We start from the raw sequence: 12,494 nt of genomic DNA on the forward strand, positions 1-12,494 counted from the left end.
TAATGCTAGTATGTTAGGCAGTATTTCGCTAGTAAGTTACTATGTCTTTGGCGAATTAACTACTCAGTAACTTAACTGCTAACCTACTCACCTGACAAGAAGATATATCAGCTCAACTAACTAACCTTTGAGTGTATCTTTGCCCGCAAAACTCTTTGTTCGCTACTACATGGGAAGGGCAGCTCAACCTTTAGGAAGCTATGTTTACAATTTGTTGTACAAAATGCGTTTAATTTCTCCATAAAGGCAGCCCGGGTTGCTCTTTATCGAAACTGCGCACTGCACTGACAGTAACTGACAAACCCCGCCCTTCTACGAGGGCTGCCCAGGACATTTAAACCTAGTACACAGTAGGAGTTGACGCATGCGCATCACAGCCTTCACAATGTGGCCGTGCGTTGGTAAAGCCCTTCTACGGTCACACCAGCAACACTGCTTTTTGATCTCCAAAGGTACGAGTTTTAATAATATGCTTGTGGTCTGCGTTATTTAATGAATGGCATAAAGCCGCCACATAAATCTAGATTTAATGTAAAACAGGTTTAATATAAAAGTAAAGGATTTCTAGCTTAGTTGCTAGCTTAGCGTACCACGGGGAGACAAACTTGCTAACTTGCTTGGTTGTCATTCCAGTTTTTCACTGAAATGATTTTACTTTATTAAAGTATGTAGAGCAATGGGCTCCTAACATATGCAGATGACAGTGTTGTCAGATTTGATTGATTTGACCTGAGTCTGGATTGTTATATTACTTCTTCAAAGCAGGTTTTACGTTAACGTTAGCTAAAATTGATCTGGAGCTGTTGTCATAGCAACAAAATCATACGCCATGACCTGCAAAGGTCATTTAAAGTTATTGATGTATGCAGATGTAGTTTTTTTAGACACAGTGAACAAATGGTTTATAAACCAGAACACCTGATTTTCAGTGTGAACATTTGTCATTAAAAAAATAAAATAAATAAAGTGATAAATGCAGTGCTAACTTAAAAATATCAATTTAAAGCAGAGTAGAGTAGGAACATGATGCAGAATGGTGTGGGACGGCAGCAATACTTATACAAGAGTCATTTACACCAGTGCTGGGGGAGTAACATGTTGTAACCTCTTGTGCAATTATGAACACTCCAATCAAATAAATGTTGATCATGGTTTTATTGTGTCTTTTCTCTCAAACATAAGCACATTTTATTCCAGTCATGACAGCACAACATGTACTCTATACTGCAGGATATATCAGTAGATTGCTGTTTTTATTGTCTTCTTGGGGCAATAAAAAAACAAAAACCATTAACAAGTGCATTATTGTATTCTCCAGAAGTGCCTGTGTCTCCAATGTTGCTCCACCTTTGTCTTAGCAGTGTGTGCCCAGCAGCTGCACAGTAGAAGTAGAGAGTTTACAGACAGCTGCTATGATGGGCTGTATCCTGGACACATCTTCACCACTCCCATCCAGAAAGCCCTGCTGGCCGTTGGGTCAGGAGTGGCTGCACTGCAGAACCCCTACAGACATGGTGAGACTCCTTTATCATCAGCATCGAGTTCAGCCTTCATTCTGTGTTATTTATTCATAACTTGAGCTGTCTTCTTTTCTTTTTTTTTTTTTTTTTTATTAAAAAGTTGTCCCATGGGGTGTGGTGTTCTAAATTTTGTAAATTGATTTAATAAAAAACTGGTAAGACTATTGGTTATATTATCTCAAGATTTCATCCATAATAGTAAATAAAATTGGCTGATAGGACAAAACAAGTTCTGGACCAAATAAGTTGACCTTGTGTGTGAGAATGATGAAAAAGTAAAAGAAAATCTACTGCGAGAATGAATTTCAGTTTTCAGTCTTTGAACTTTAGTTTTTACCTCTCCAACAGTAAATTCTACCTGATTGCTAAAATGTTTTATTGATGTATTTCATTATAAATCTGTTCTTACATCAACAAGACAAATGAATGACACTTTTGGTAAGTTGTTGCTTTATGAAAACTATGTTGGTCTCAGTCAGTCCAGTTTTTGTCCTTGGCATGTCTCCAGTACTTTACAGGAACTTGAAATAAAGTTTCATCATATTTCATGTTGTCCTTATTTAGTGTTCAGTAAAGTGATACCAGTAGGGACTGTACAAACAGTATTGTCTCATGTACTGCTCTAGTGCTTCAAAAAGGTCTTGGAAACAGAAATGAGACTAAATACAAATGATGGTCACACTGAGCCCGAAACTCATTGAGGAAGACAGCCCACCTGATATCTGATGTTTTGTTTAGAGACCGCAGTCCCATGCCTTCAAGTGCCACTTCTTAGTCTTGGTGCATAAGACCAGTTCAGTTGTTTGATGCTCAGTAGACATTAACACATTAATAGACAACTGACTTTGGCAAACTTTATTTTCCACTAACTACTTGCTTCTATTTGTTCAAAAGATATGGATACAATTTTAAATGGGAACTGATCAGCTGATGGTTTTCCTAAAACCCTTTTTCCATGCTACCACAGAAACTGTTCACTCTTGACTGAGTGACGCAGCTGTCCTTATAAACAGTCTCGCTTTACACACAGGCTTCAGGTTTTCTTTTTAACATTTGTCGTCTCAAAAACAATACTGAGAAATCTCTGATGACGTCCCCATACTTGACATTTTCACAGACCTGAAAAATCTCCACAAACAAAACACTGAAGAGCTCTTCACACAGTCTGAATGGTACTTCTTGTGATTGTTAACCTGATATGGCTTGTGTTAAAAATGAAGTACCCCTTGAGATTAAATACGTAGATAAATGTAACCTAAATTACCATCTACTACTTCAAGAGAAGCCAAACGTTTGGGAATTATCAAGATAAAATATTTTAAAAAATCAATAAGGAAACCAAATAACTTTAATAATTAATTTAGGTTTAAATTTTAAACAAAACACCATCATCTTCTTATGTCATGTCATTGTGCATCTAATTCTATTAAACTATCTACACAGACATGGTTGCGGTTCTCGGGGAAACAACAGGACACTTAGCACTAATAAATCTCAGGAACAGGATGAGAAATGATCCTGAAGGTTACACTATCCTCACGTAAGTCACTGCAGCTTTATTTAGTGAGTCTTATAGTCTTATTTAGTTGCTTTGAAATAGCTGTTTCTGTACTATGAATTATTGGCTTAACTGTTATCGACTGGTTATGGCAGAGAACGGCCCAGGATCCGACTGTCTACACTTGATCTGAGCAAGATGGCCTCACTGCCTGACGGCTCTTTTGGGAGAGAATACCTTCGTTTTCTGGATGACAATGTCAGTGTTCACTGATGTGTGGTAAAGCTCGATTCAAAGATGGTTGCAATCTTAAAATTTTTCAGAAATTACACCTCCATCATTGTTACATATTCTTTTTACTATTTTGTGTTATTTTTTCCCCCGCAGCATGTGACCCCTGACACAAGGGCTGATGTAAAGTTTGTGGACGATGAGGAGCTAGCTTATGTCATGCAGAGATACAGAGAGGTGCATGATTTGCTGCACACCTTACTGGGCATGCCCACTAACATGCTGGGTGAGTCAGGCTTCGTGTGGTGTGGAAATCCAGAATATGTTTAAAATCAGCTTTATTTTGCACAAATGTGGCACGTACAGAGTCACTTCATGTTATTTATATGAACTGCCAAGCAAAGAATTTTGTACAGTGTTGCTGTACAGTCTAGTAGGGGGTATATGGCTGCTGAATGGGCACAGCTGGAGCTACACATTTGACTGCTGGCAGTGCAATTCATTTCTCAGGAAACATATTTTTGTCTCTCCCACGCCTTCCTATCCAGGTGTTTTTACACGTTTCCTGCTTTTTTCATTATCTTTCCTACACAATGTTGATCTGAGATTTCTGTTTGCTGGCAACATACTAGTGGATTGATTCAGTACAGTGACGTGACTAAAACAGAAAGATACATTTTTGCACTTAGGTTTCACTATAGAATTGAGTTTTGAGTTATTTTTCACCTTGTTGTCATTTGCATATTTGTTTCCTTTTCTGTATCATCCTGCTACTTTCAGGTGAGGTAGCAGTGAAATTGTTTGAAGCTGCCCAAACGGGACTTCCCATGTGTACTCTTGGAGCTGTGTTGGGACCACTTCGACTAAATGCACGGTACAGCACCTGTGTTTTTGCCACAATGTAGATTTTGAAACTTCATATGAGTCTCTAGGAGAACAGTGTCCTCCTAGAGTTGGGATATGCTTGATTCGTTGTAGTTATTTAGCACTTGGATGTATGGAGTATGGGTATTACATTATTAGATGCTCTCGCCACAAGTCGGCACAGCTAGCCAGTCACAGGTAGAGTTGTTGTGAATGTTGGCCTCAGAAAACTTCAGAAATTGTTAGATGATGACTTCTCTTTGTCCAGTGTCAGAAATGTAAATGAAGGGAGTTTCCGAAGCTATTCAGCCATCCAACAAGCAGTTCTGTTTAACTGCACTGGCACCTTTACTGTTGTCATAAAAAGGTGCTTTGTGTTTAGGCAACATGACTAAACTCACTTTGTTTACGTTCATTTGTTACTGTTTAGTAAAGAGCAGCACTAAGTCCTTTGGGGTAGAGATATAACCAACAATTATTTCCATTAATGAGTTGGTTTTTTACAAGCAAAGAATTCAGAAGGTTGTTAAGTTACATGTCAATTCCCAAAATGTATTTTTTCATTCATTTTCATTTCAGTTCAAAACCAAAAATATTAAGTTCAGTAACACAGGCAACTAAAAAAAACAAGAAAATGATGAAGTATTTTCTTTTTAGATAAAAAATATTCTGTTTATTGATGATCTAATTGCTGTAGGCCTTAAACTTTCCATTTTTCATGCATATAATAAGTCAGTAAGTAAAAATAAATCATTAAGCTTTTGTCACTTTTTTCTTTTGTAACAAATTATTGTTATATAACATTCACAGTAGTTACTTGTCCAGCTGTAGTTTGCGGTACCACAAAGTGATGCTTTGATATCCAACACCAGTGAGTTCTTATTTGTTGAAGTTAAAACACTAGAAATACTAAAAGTTAAGAGTAAATGTCAACTTGTGGACATAAGAGGAAACTATTTTTTGTTGCTTCCTTTATGGCAACCTAAATGCCTGTAAACAGTTTCTTTACTTGTAAATCATTAAGTTTTCTACATTCAATGAGTGTTACTTCCCTGTGTTACTGGGGAAGTGGCCTCCAGTCCATCTGTTAGAAATAAAACTGGTTCTTTGCAAGTTTCCTGCTTAAATTTCCCTCTATTGTATCACCTTCTTCTAGCCGTTTACAGAAACTGTTCACTTCATTGGGGCCCTGGGCCCTGAGGAATGGTCGTCAGGCGCACTGTGTCCTCAGCATCTTTTACGAGAGACGATGGGATCAGAGCCTTGAAGACCTCAGACAGGAGCTCAACATCGAGCCACCTCCACTAATACTCAGTGCATCCAACAAGAGGATTACTTGAGAAGAATGATGGGTTGGGAACCATAAACTAAAAGACTTAAAAATGGACAAACCTAAAATATTTTTGGTGCGATACTTTGGAGTTTTTAACGGCTGGTAAAATGGAGAAGTTTCATTCTTGGCAAATGTTGGTTTGTCCCTCCTTACATCCTAAATCTATCTGTCTTAGTGTTATGTCATCTTTTACTGTTTTGTTTCGAGTGAAGTCATTTCAGCTGATGAAATCATTTGTGCTCTGCTGATGCTTATAGACAACAGGTGTGTGTTTTTGTATAAAATTAAAAAAAAAGAATCGTTTCTGTTTTTACCTTCTGTTTTCTGACTGTTTTTCTAATTTGTTACGGCAGGTTATTAAAAATAACTGTGCATCTGTAGTTGTACTCTACAAACTCTAAACTCTGGCTGCTCCTGTTATCTTTTCACACACTATATGATCACGTACTCTACTCTGAATATTTTATGGCTTTCTTTTCAATTTCAAAAACTAATTTTTACTGGTTTGTTTGCACCATCAAATATTTGTATAGTATAAAAACTCAACATTTGCAACCCTGAAGCTCAGCTGCTAACATTCAGCTCACAGTTATGAGAGATTGTTTTTTTTATATCTTAGTATAGACATTAAAGTACTTCTCTAAAGTGTTTAAAGTTTAGAGCAAGAACAGAGCACATGTAAATTATCTGCCAGTAGGTCTTTGCGTTGAGGGCAAGAGCGGACCGTATTGGGGTAGATACCTGTGACCACATGGAGAAGAGGTATGTATTTGCTTGAGAAGGGGTTTCCACCATTCACTACTGATTTCCTCAACTAGGTCCCTTTCCCAGCATCTCTTGATTTCTTCTGAAGAAGGGGAAGAAATGAAATCGATCCCCTATTGATGGGTGAAAGTGAAAGATCCCATTTTATATGCTGTCGTTTGGTAAAATGAAGCAGAAATAAATCCTAATCTGATAATATCTTTAAAAAAAAAAAAAAAAGTAAGTCATACACTTGGAATAGTTGTAGAAATTATACTAAAATAAATGAGAAACTGATTTGATCCCATTAATTTAAATTTTAGGTTTTAAAAGTAGCATTTGTGGGGGTGGGGGGAAGTTGTGGTTTCTCGAAATAAGAGTCTACTGAGACTGTTTAGGCCAAAAGGCTTCTTGAATTGTTGGCTGAGGAGCAGACAATAGGATTTGGGTACTAATTGTCCAGTTTCAACATCACTCTAGGTCATTATATTGCATGCCCAGTTTTCTTGAATAGTTTTTTTTATTCTCTGTACTTAAACTGTTTGACGTTTCATACATTGTCACCTGGTGTTAAGCTTAACTTGTGTGTTAATGTTGGGAATGTGTCGACCTAAACCTCAGCGGGGTTTTACCTGATTAAAGTGTTAAGATTAAAAAAACAAAAACAGGGAAATACATGGTTTTGTTCTGCAGGGTTTGTAATGTACTTTCAATGTTGTTTGTGACATAGAATAGACCTCATTTAGTCAGACAATAACACATTATGACACACTGAAGTCACTATGTGATTCACTGTTGCAGAATGAACTTTTCTCACTACTGGTGTGTCACTGTCCTCATTAGAGCTAAGTACTCAGGAGTACTAATAAGTGTAACAAAAAATAAATGTATTTAACTTGTGTTGTAGTTTTGCAGACATTAAAGTGCTAATGCGAGTTCAAAGTGTGTGAAGGAGGTGTGTAATGCATTAACTGAACAGGTTGGCTAAATACCACATGTGAGCTCAGTCCAGAGACTTTGGTGACTCTTTTATTCTGTCAGTATCTGTAGCTGTCCGTGGTCCTGGATAAACTTTTGAACGTATTTCCTCTACTGATGTGATGTGATGAGTTTTCTTGCTGCATCATGTTTGTGAGGTAGGTTGTTCAGGCATAATTTGACATTGCTGCCCTCTAGTGGATTTCAGCATAAACTCTTCACAATCACCACTTGGACAACAGACAGCGTGTAAAAAGTGGTTTACTGAGCGTAAAGCAGTCAAAAATAATAATACAAAATTAATTTAAAGTTTATCCTGTAGTTTCTTTGCCACACAGGATTAAACAAACCTGGATCAACCAGTACAAGGGGTCTTGGGAAAGCTTCATTAAACAGTCAGTCAAAATAGCACAACTACACAGCACAAACACATTCAGACTTACTAAATAATTAAAAACACTAAAAAACAATTATTAACCAATAATAAATAAAATCATAGTAAATGATTCTGAGTCTACAGTTTTCATTATTGCACAGATTGACTGCTGATCAGATTTAAATTAGAGAAAGTCTTCACATCCTTATGTAATGTTCTGTTTTCTGGCAGCATGTCAGTGCAGTATAGTGATACTGCGGTCAGTCACAGCACACGCCAGCAGCAGTGGGGCACTGAAGTGCTGTGTGACAGAGTACAGCACAGCACTGGAGTCCGGCTCGTAAAACAGCAGCGTCTGACTGGGCCAGTCCAGCAGCAAACCGATCCTCTGGGGCCTCCTCACCACCTGCAGGGGCACCTTGTTCCCTGCGTGGCAGAACGAGTAGTCCCCGTCGTAGTGGGACAGCACCCAGGACTGACTGTTGTAGCCCAGCCGGGCCTCGTTCCCAGGGCCTTTGCGCTCCAACGAGGCATAGCAGACCCCGACCTTGAAGGCACCACTCTCACCTACATTCAACACGCAGCTGTGGGTTCCAGAGGACATAGACAGGGAACCCAGTGCGTTGGGCCAACAGTCGAATCGTGCTGGGTCGTAAGGAAGGGACTGGCGGGATTTTTTGTGCAGGAAGGTCAAGGTGCAGAAGTCTTCGGACAGAGAGAGGAGAGGGCTCACTGTGCGCCCATCAAACTTTAACGAAGAGGAGCCATAAGCTGTGGGAAGCAGAAAATACTGGATTGAATATCACAGTTTGCATCATTACTAAAAGTAGTACTACAGTATTTTGGGGGTTTACTATAATGAAATGTTCTGTAACAGCTGCATGTATTGATCTCCTGATTGTGTTAAGTCATAATAATGTTTGCTTTAAGCTTCAGGAAACTTGCTAACCGTTTGGTCCGAGCAGTGCTGCAGTGGCCCACAGACCTCTCAGCAACTTGCTGTTGCTGCAGCCTGGGTTCAGATTGAGCTTGTCTGTGTCACAGGGCTCCCCGACACCTTCAGCTTCCTCCACCCTGACGAAGACACAGGAGATTGAAGAAGAAATGTTACCTCTCTGGTCTGGTGATGAACACCACATATTGAAAAACGTGTCATGTGATAAATTCTTACCTTTCAGCTATGTCCTGGACATTAGTCTGAAAAACAAGACAAGAAGTCAAGAACTGATTCCTCTGCCAGACATTAACATAGTTCAGTCATTGGAAACCTTTATCATGATACTGTTGTTTGAACACAGGTTCTTATTCATCAGAAATCTTGGCTGCATCATGCCTTAAACCCCCCCGCCTGTTACATGGTCCCAGTTTCTCACCACCAGCTGTGCATCCGGAGTGTGCGTCAGCGTGTGCACCAAACCGGAGCGTGTTTGCGCCAGACTCTCCAAAGCCTGGCTCCAGTGGGCTCTCTGTGTAAGGAGGCACTGCTCCACCCGCTCCTCCTCTCTCTGCACTTCCTCCAAGAGACGCTGCTCCTCCTCCTCCAGGGCTTCACGGGCTGCACTAACCTGAGCCAGCACCCGCTCCCTCGCCGTGCTCGCTGCCGTCTGCAGCACAGGACAGGAAAGGAGAAGAAATACTAAGTGACTTGTGGTTGTAGGAGTGTTTGCGTCACATCATCATGACTGTAGGTGACAGGTTGATTTTAACTTTTAAGTTTCAAAAGTCCATTAATTAATCTAGATACGTCATCTACACAGTATAACATGAGACAAAACTAATTTGACAGAGAGAGAGTTAGATTTAGCCTGTTAACACAGCAGTAGATGTCTCATTAATGCTTCTAGGTGTGTAATAGCAAATTGCTGAGCAATACTAGTTTATGTCAACACTGGAAAGTACATTTTATTTTCTGGATTTGCCAAAACTTTCCATGATTCTTGTCTGATTATCCTTGTCTCAACAGATGTTGCATAATTTTTACAACAACACAATTCAAACCATGAAAACTGAGATTAAATTGCCTGCTTCCTGTATCCTGTGATACAGGATTTATTTCCTATTCCTTATTAAAACTCTTCTGTCCAACCTCAAATCTCCAACAAATGGACACTGAATTTACAGAGAAAAAAGCAAGAAAATGTCTAATTAGAGAAGCCTGAGGCAGGAAACATTTAGTTTTTTGTTTTAAAGGTTACAGATACAATTATTTTACCACTGTGGTCAGTTTATTTCCTGTTAATTAACCTTTTCAAAAGAAGATATTTCACAGTGGGAGAAGCACACGTAAAATAAGAAAACTGATGATGGCAGCTATAGTATGACTATATTTTTTTATTATTACGGTGATCCTAATGAATAAACAGCATTTGACACTTGGTTTTGGTTGATGTTGAGCTAATTCTAACTATTATACACCACACTGCAACTGAAAACTCATCAAAAGGTCTGAGTAACAATAAATATTTTGCCCAGCCACTGATTTTAAACTGATTTGAATTAAATAATTGAATTGAATTGAATATCCAAGTATAAAATTGTAGTATTTCAGAAGTTGAAACAATAAATGTTTTGTACTTAGATGTTTATCTACAGTCAGCTCCTGCACGTCATTGTCACTAAATAATACCCTGTTCAAAGGAGAACCTGCGATTAGCTTCTCTCTTCTATGAAAAAACACAATGGCTCCTTAACAGTCAGAGGCCCTGAATGATATTTAACACCTCTGACTTCTCACATCTGACCACAGGCAAACAGCAAAATTTACAGAGATTCGAGTCATTTTTTAAATATTATCACAGAAAACATGTGATTTGTTGTCGTCCCACCAGACGGTTTCTGTGGTTTGCTTGAGGCCCAGTATGTTAAGAGAGGTTAATAAATATGTGAAAGAGGAGCTTTTCTGCAACCTTATCTTTGCAGCACGGTGATGATTAATTGACCGAATCCGCAAAAGGAAGCTTTTTTTCAAGGTACACTTCACAAGTAAACATGCGCTTTTCTCTCTTACTCATGCATTTAACTCCAAAGTATCTCATTATAAGAAAAAATGAGTAGGAGGCACATTTAGATGACCTACCAAGCTCTTAAGAATTTAGATTAGGAATCGTCAGAATATTCACATATTCATTCATATGTAAGCAAAACAAATGAGTAAGTGCTTTGTATCAGTGTAAATAGTTAATACTGATACTGATGTGTCTGTTATTGTGTCTTTCTGCAGAACCTTTTTGCCACTTTTTTATATTTTGCATGTCTTTGTGGTCATTTCCCATCTCTTTATACTCATAATCATTTACTTTATAGCCATATTCTGTTTCTTTATGGTCATTTTTTCTCCTGTTGCAGTAATCTTGTCTCTTTCAACTGTGCTCTCTGACTTAGAAACAAGATCTATTATCACTTTATACATAGTCTCTGGCCTAGGGGGGCTCCTAGCTGCTTGGTCAGATGGCATTTAGTAATCCATCTACACATGCCTGCAAAGCACGTGAGTTGTCACATGTGACTTTTTCACAAAAGCAGCTAACGCCAAAACACTGTCTTGTGAAACTGATCAGTGTGTACTAGTAGTGGGCTTGTTAGTGTGTCTTCGGCATCGTGTCCATGTGATTATTAAATGTGTGGTTGAGTGGGTGGAGAAAGATATTTCTCACCTGAAGCTTTTGCTCTTTGGCTGTCAGTGTCTGGTTGATAAACCTTTCGATCCTCAGCGCCTGCAGCTGCATTTTCTCACACACGTCCACCAGTTGGTTCTGGTGCAAACAACAGACAAACACAGCAGTTTATGAGTAAGCACAACACTTTACCTCCACATCATCAGCTGGAGACGCAACAAGAAAATCCTGTCTTCTCAGATACCGTGCGGTGGAATCAACAAGGTAAACCAGGTGGAAAATGTGGCACACCCAAGAAAAGAATGACATTATCCAATATGTTAACACAGTTTCCACACGTTTTCATCCTGACCTCAGGGATTTAAAACAGATGCCATCCTAAATACACTGACTGAAGCAAAAAATAAATAAAATGAATTCCATTTTTCCATGTTAAGTACAAAAATTAAAAAGTTATAGTCAACAAGATGTTGAAGTAAATGAAGTGTGACTTTTAAAATAAAGGTTAAATGAGTAAAACAAGTTGAATAGTGAACAAGTTAGAAAGTAATCCCTCTTGTTAAAGTGAAAGTAAACTTCTTCTGCTATTTTAATCCCACAGGTATCCTCACTTTTAAAAACACACTTTTTAAAAGCACAAATATCTTGGACATTACATTAAAAACAGCCTCAAACCCAGTTATTAGAAGCACACATAGGGTGCACACGGCTTGGGTTCAGTCTCTATGACGCACACACTCACCCTGAGCGCGGTGACTCTGGTGGACAGAGGGGTCACAGTGTGTCCCAGGCAGGAACCCACCCTCGCACACTGAGAGCAGATGAGTTTCTGCTCGGTGCCACAGAACCAATCCAGCTCGGATTCGTGCTCCACACACAGCTCACATTCAGCGGAAAAGATCCCGGACTCGGTGTCCGAGCTGGTCGCAGGCGCTGAGGTCGCTGCGTTGAGGCAGGAGCTCGACACCGCCTGTTTGGCCCCTCCGCCGCTTAACGCGGAGAAAATCGGTTGATCGCAGTTTATCTCCATGTTCTTCAGAGTTTGTAAAGTCTCCTCTGGGTCACCCGATGAACACGGGGGTGTTAACTCGCACGTCGTGAGCTCCTCGGTCATGGCACAATAATGCAGCAGGTGCACCGGCTGAGCTGGAGTCGCACCTATGCGCACAGCGCTGTAACACAGGTGTAACAGGTGAGCGGAACACGGAAGTAACACGGACATCTGAGGTCAGAGCTAAAGAAAAAGTTTCTGCTCTGCTGGTTTTCAGTTGTTTGTTTTGGGCGTCAGCTGATAACCACCTTTTAAGTTTCAAATTATAATCCAATACAAACAGGT

The 12,494-nt window shown here is 39.4% G+C and overlaps 2 protein-coding genes across 3 annotated transcripts; one reads left to right on the forward strand and one right to left on the reverse strand.

The window, feature by feature from the left end:
* The first annotated feature begins 346 nt into the window (after positions 1 to 346).
* On the forward strand, positions 347 to 6,008 carry coq4 (coenzyme Q4 homolog (S. cerevisiae)). Of its 2 annotated transcripts, none has more exons than XM_026355134.1 (7): positions 347 to 452; positions 1,359 to 1,514; positions 2,964 to 3,060; positions 3,174 to 3,276; positions 3,406 to 3,535; positions 4,030 to 4,123; positions 5,270 to 6,008. In XM_026355134.1, exons 1-7 carry the CDS (start codon positions 365 to 367, stop codon positions 5,451 to 5,453), a joined length of 852 nt encoding a protein of 283 aa, XP_026210919.1. In that variant the 5' UTR covers positions 347 to 364; the 3' UTR covers positions 5,454 to 6,008. The 2 variants fall into 2 exon arrangements, with proteins under 2 accessions (XP_026210919.1, XP_026210920.1); XM_026355135.1 differs by having other exon boundaries at positions 1,362 to 1,514.
* A 1,405-nt stretch (positions 6,009 to 7,413) lies between these two features.
* On the reverse strand, positions 7,414 to 12,380 carry bspry (B-box and SPRY domain containing). The gene is made up of 6 exons (XM_026355133.1): positions 11,901 to 12,380; positions 11,198 to 11,296; positions 8,918 to 9,148; positions 8,716 to 8,741; positions 8,494 to 8,618; positions 7,414 to 8,315 (listed from the first exon to the last, which is right to left on the reverse strand). The coding sequence occupies exons 1-6, from the start codon at positions 12,378 to 12,380 to the stop codon at positions 7,780 to 7,782; spliced, it is 1,497 nt and encodes a 498-aa protein (XP_026210918.1). The 3' UTR covers positions 7,414 to 7,779.
* Positions 12,381 to 12,494: the final 114 nt, after the last annotated feature.

Source organism: Anabas testudineus, chromosome 12 (assembly GCF_900324465.2).
Source record: "Anabas testudineus chromosome 12, fAnaTes1.2, whole genome shotgun sequence".
Classification (NCBI taxonomy): Eukaryota; Metazoa; Chordata; class Actinopteri; order Anabantiformes; family Anabantidae; genus Anabas; species Anabas testudineus.

What these genes read in the sequence shown, in the direction of transcription:
- coq4 (XM_026355134.1), top strand. Translation starts at nt 365, where the DNA reads ATGCGCATCACAGCCTTCACAATGTGGCCGTGCGTTGGTAAAGCCCTT. An exon ending in CTGCTTTTTGATCTCCAAAG is followed by an intron (nt 453 to 1,358) that starts GTACGAGTTTTA and finishes CCTTTGTCTTAG; the next exon opens with CAGTGTGTGCCCAGCAGCTG. An exon ending in CATGCCCACTAACATGCTGG is followed by an intron (nt 3,536 to 4,029) that starts GTGAGTCAGGCT and finishes TGCTACTTTCAG; the next exon opens with GTGAGGTAGCAGTGAAATTG.
- bspry (XM_026355133.1), bottom strand. Translation starts at nt 12,380, where the DNA reads ATGTCCGTGTTACTTCCGTGTTCCGCTCACCTGTTACACCTGTGTTAC. An exon ending in CCAGAGTCACCGCGCTCAGG is followed by an intron (nt 11,297 to 11,900) that starts GTGAGTGTGTGC and finishes TGTTTGCACCAG; the next exon opens with AACCAACTGGTGGACGTGTG. An exon ending in CTCCGGATGCACAGCTGGTG is followed by an intron (nt 8,742 to 8,917) that starts GTGAGAAACTGG and finishes CTTGTTTTTCAG; the next exon opens with ACTAATGTCCAGGACATAGC.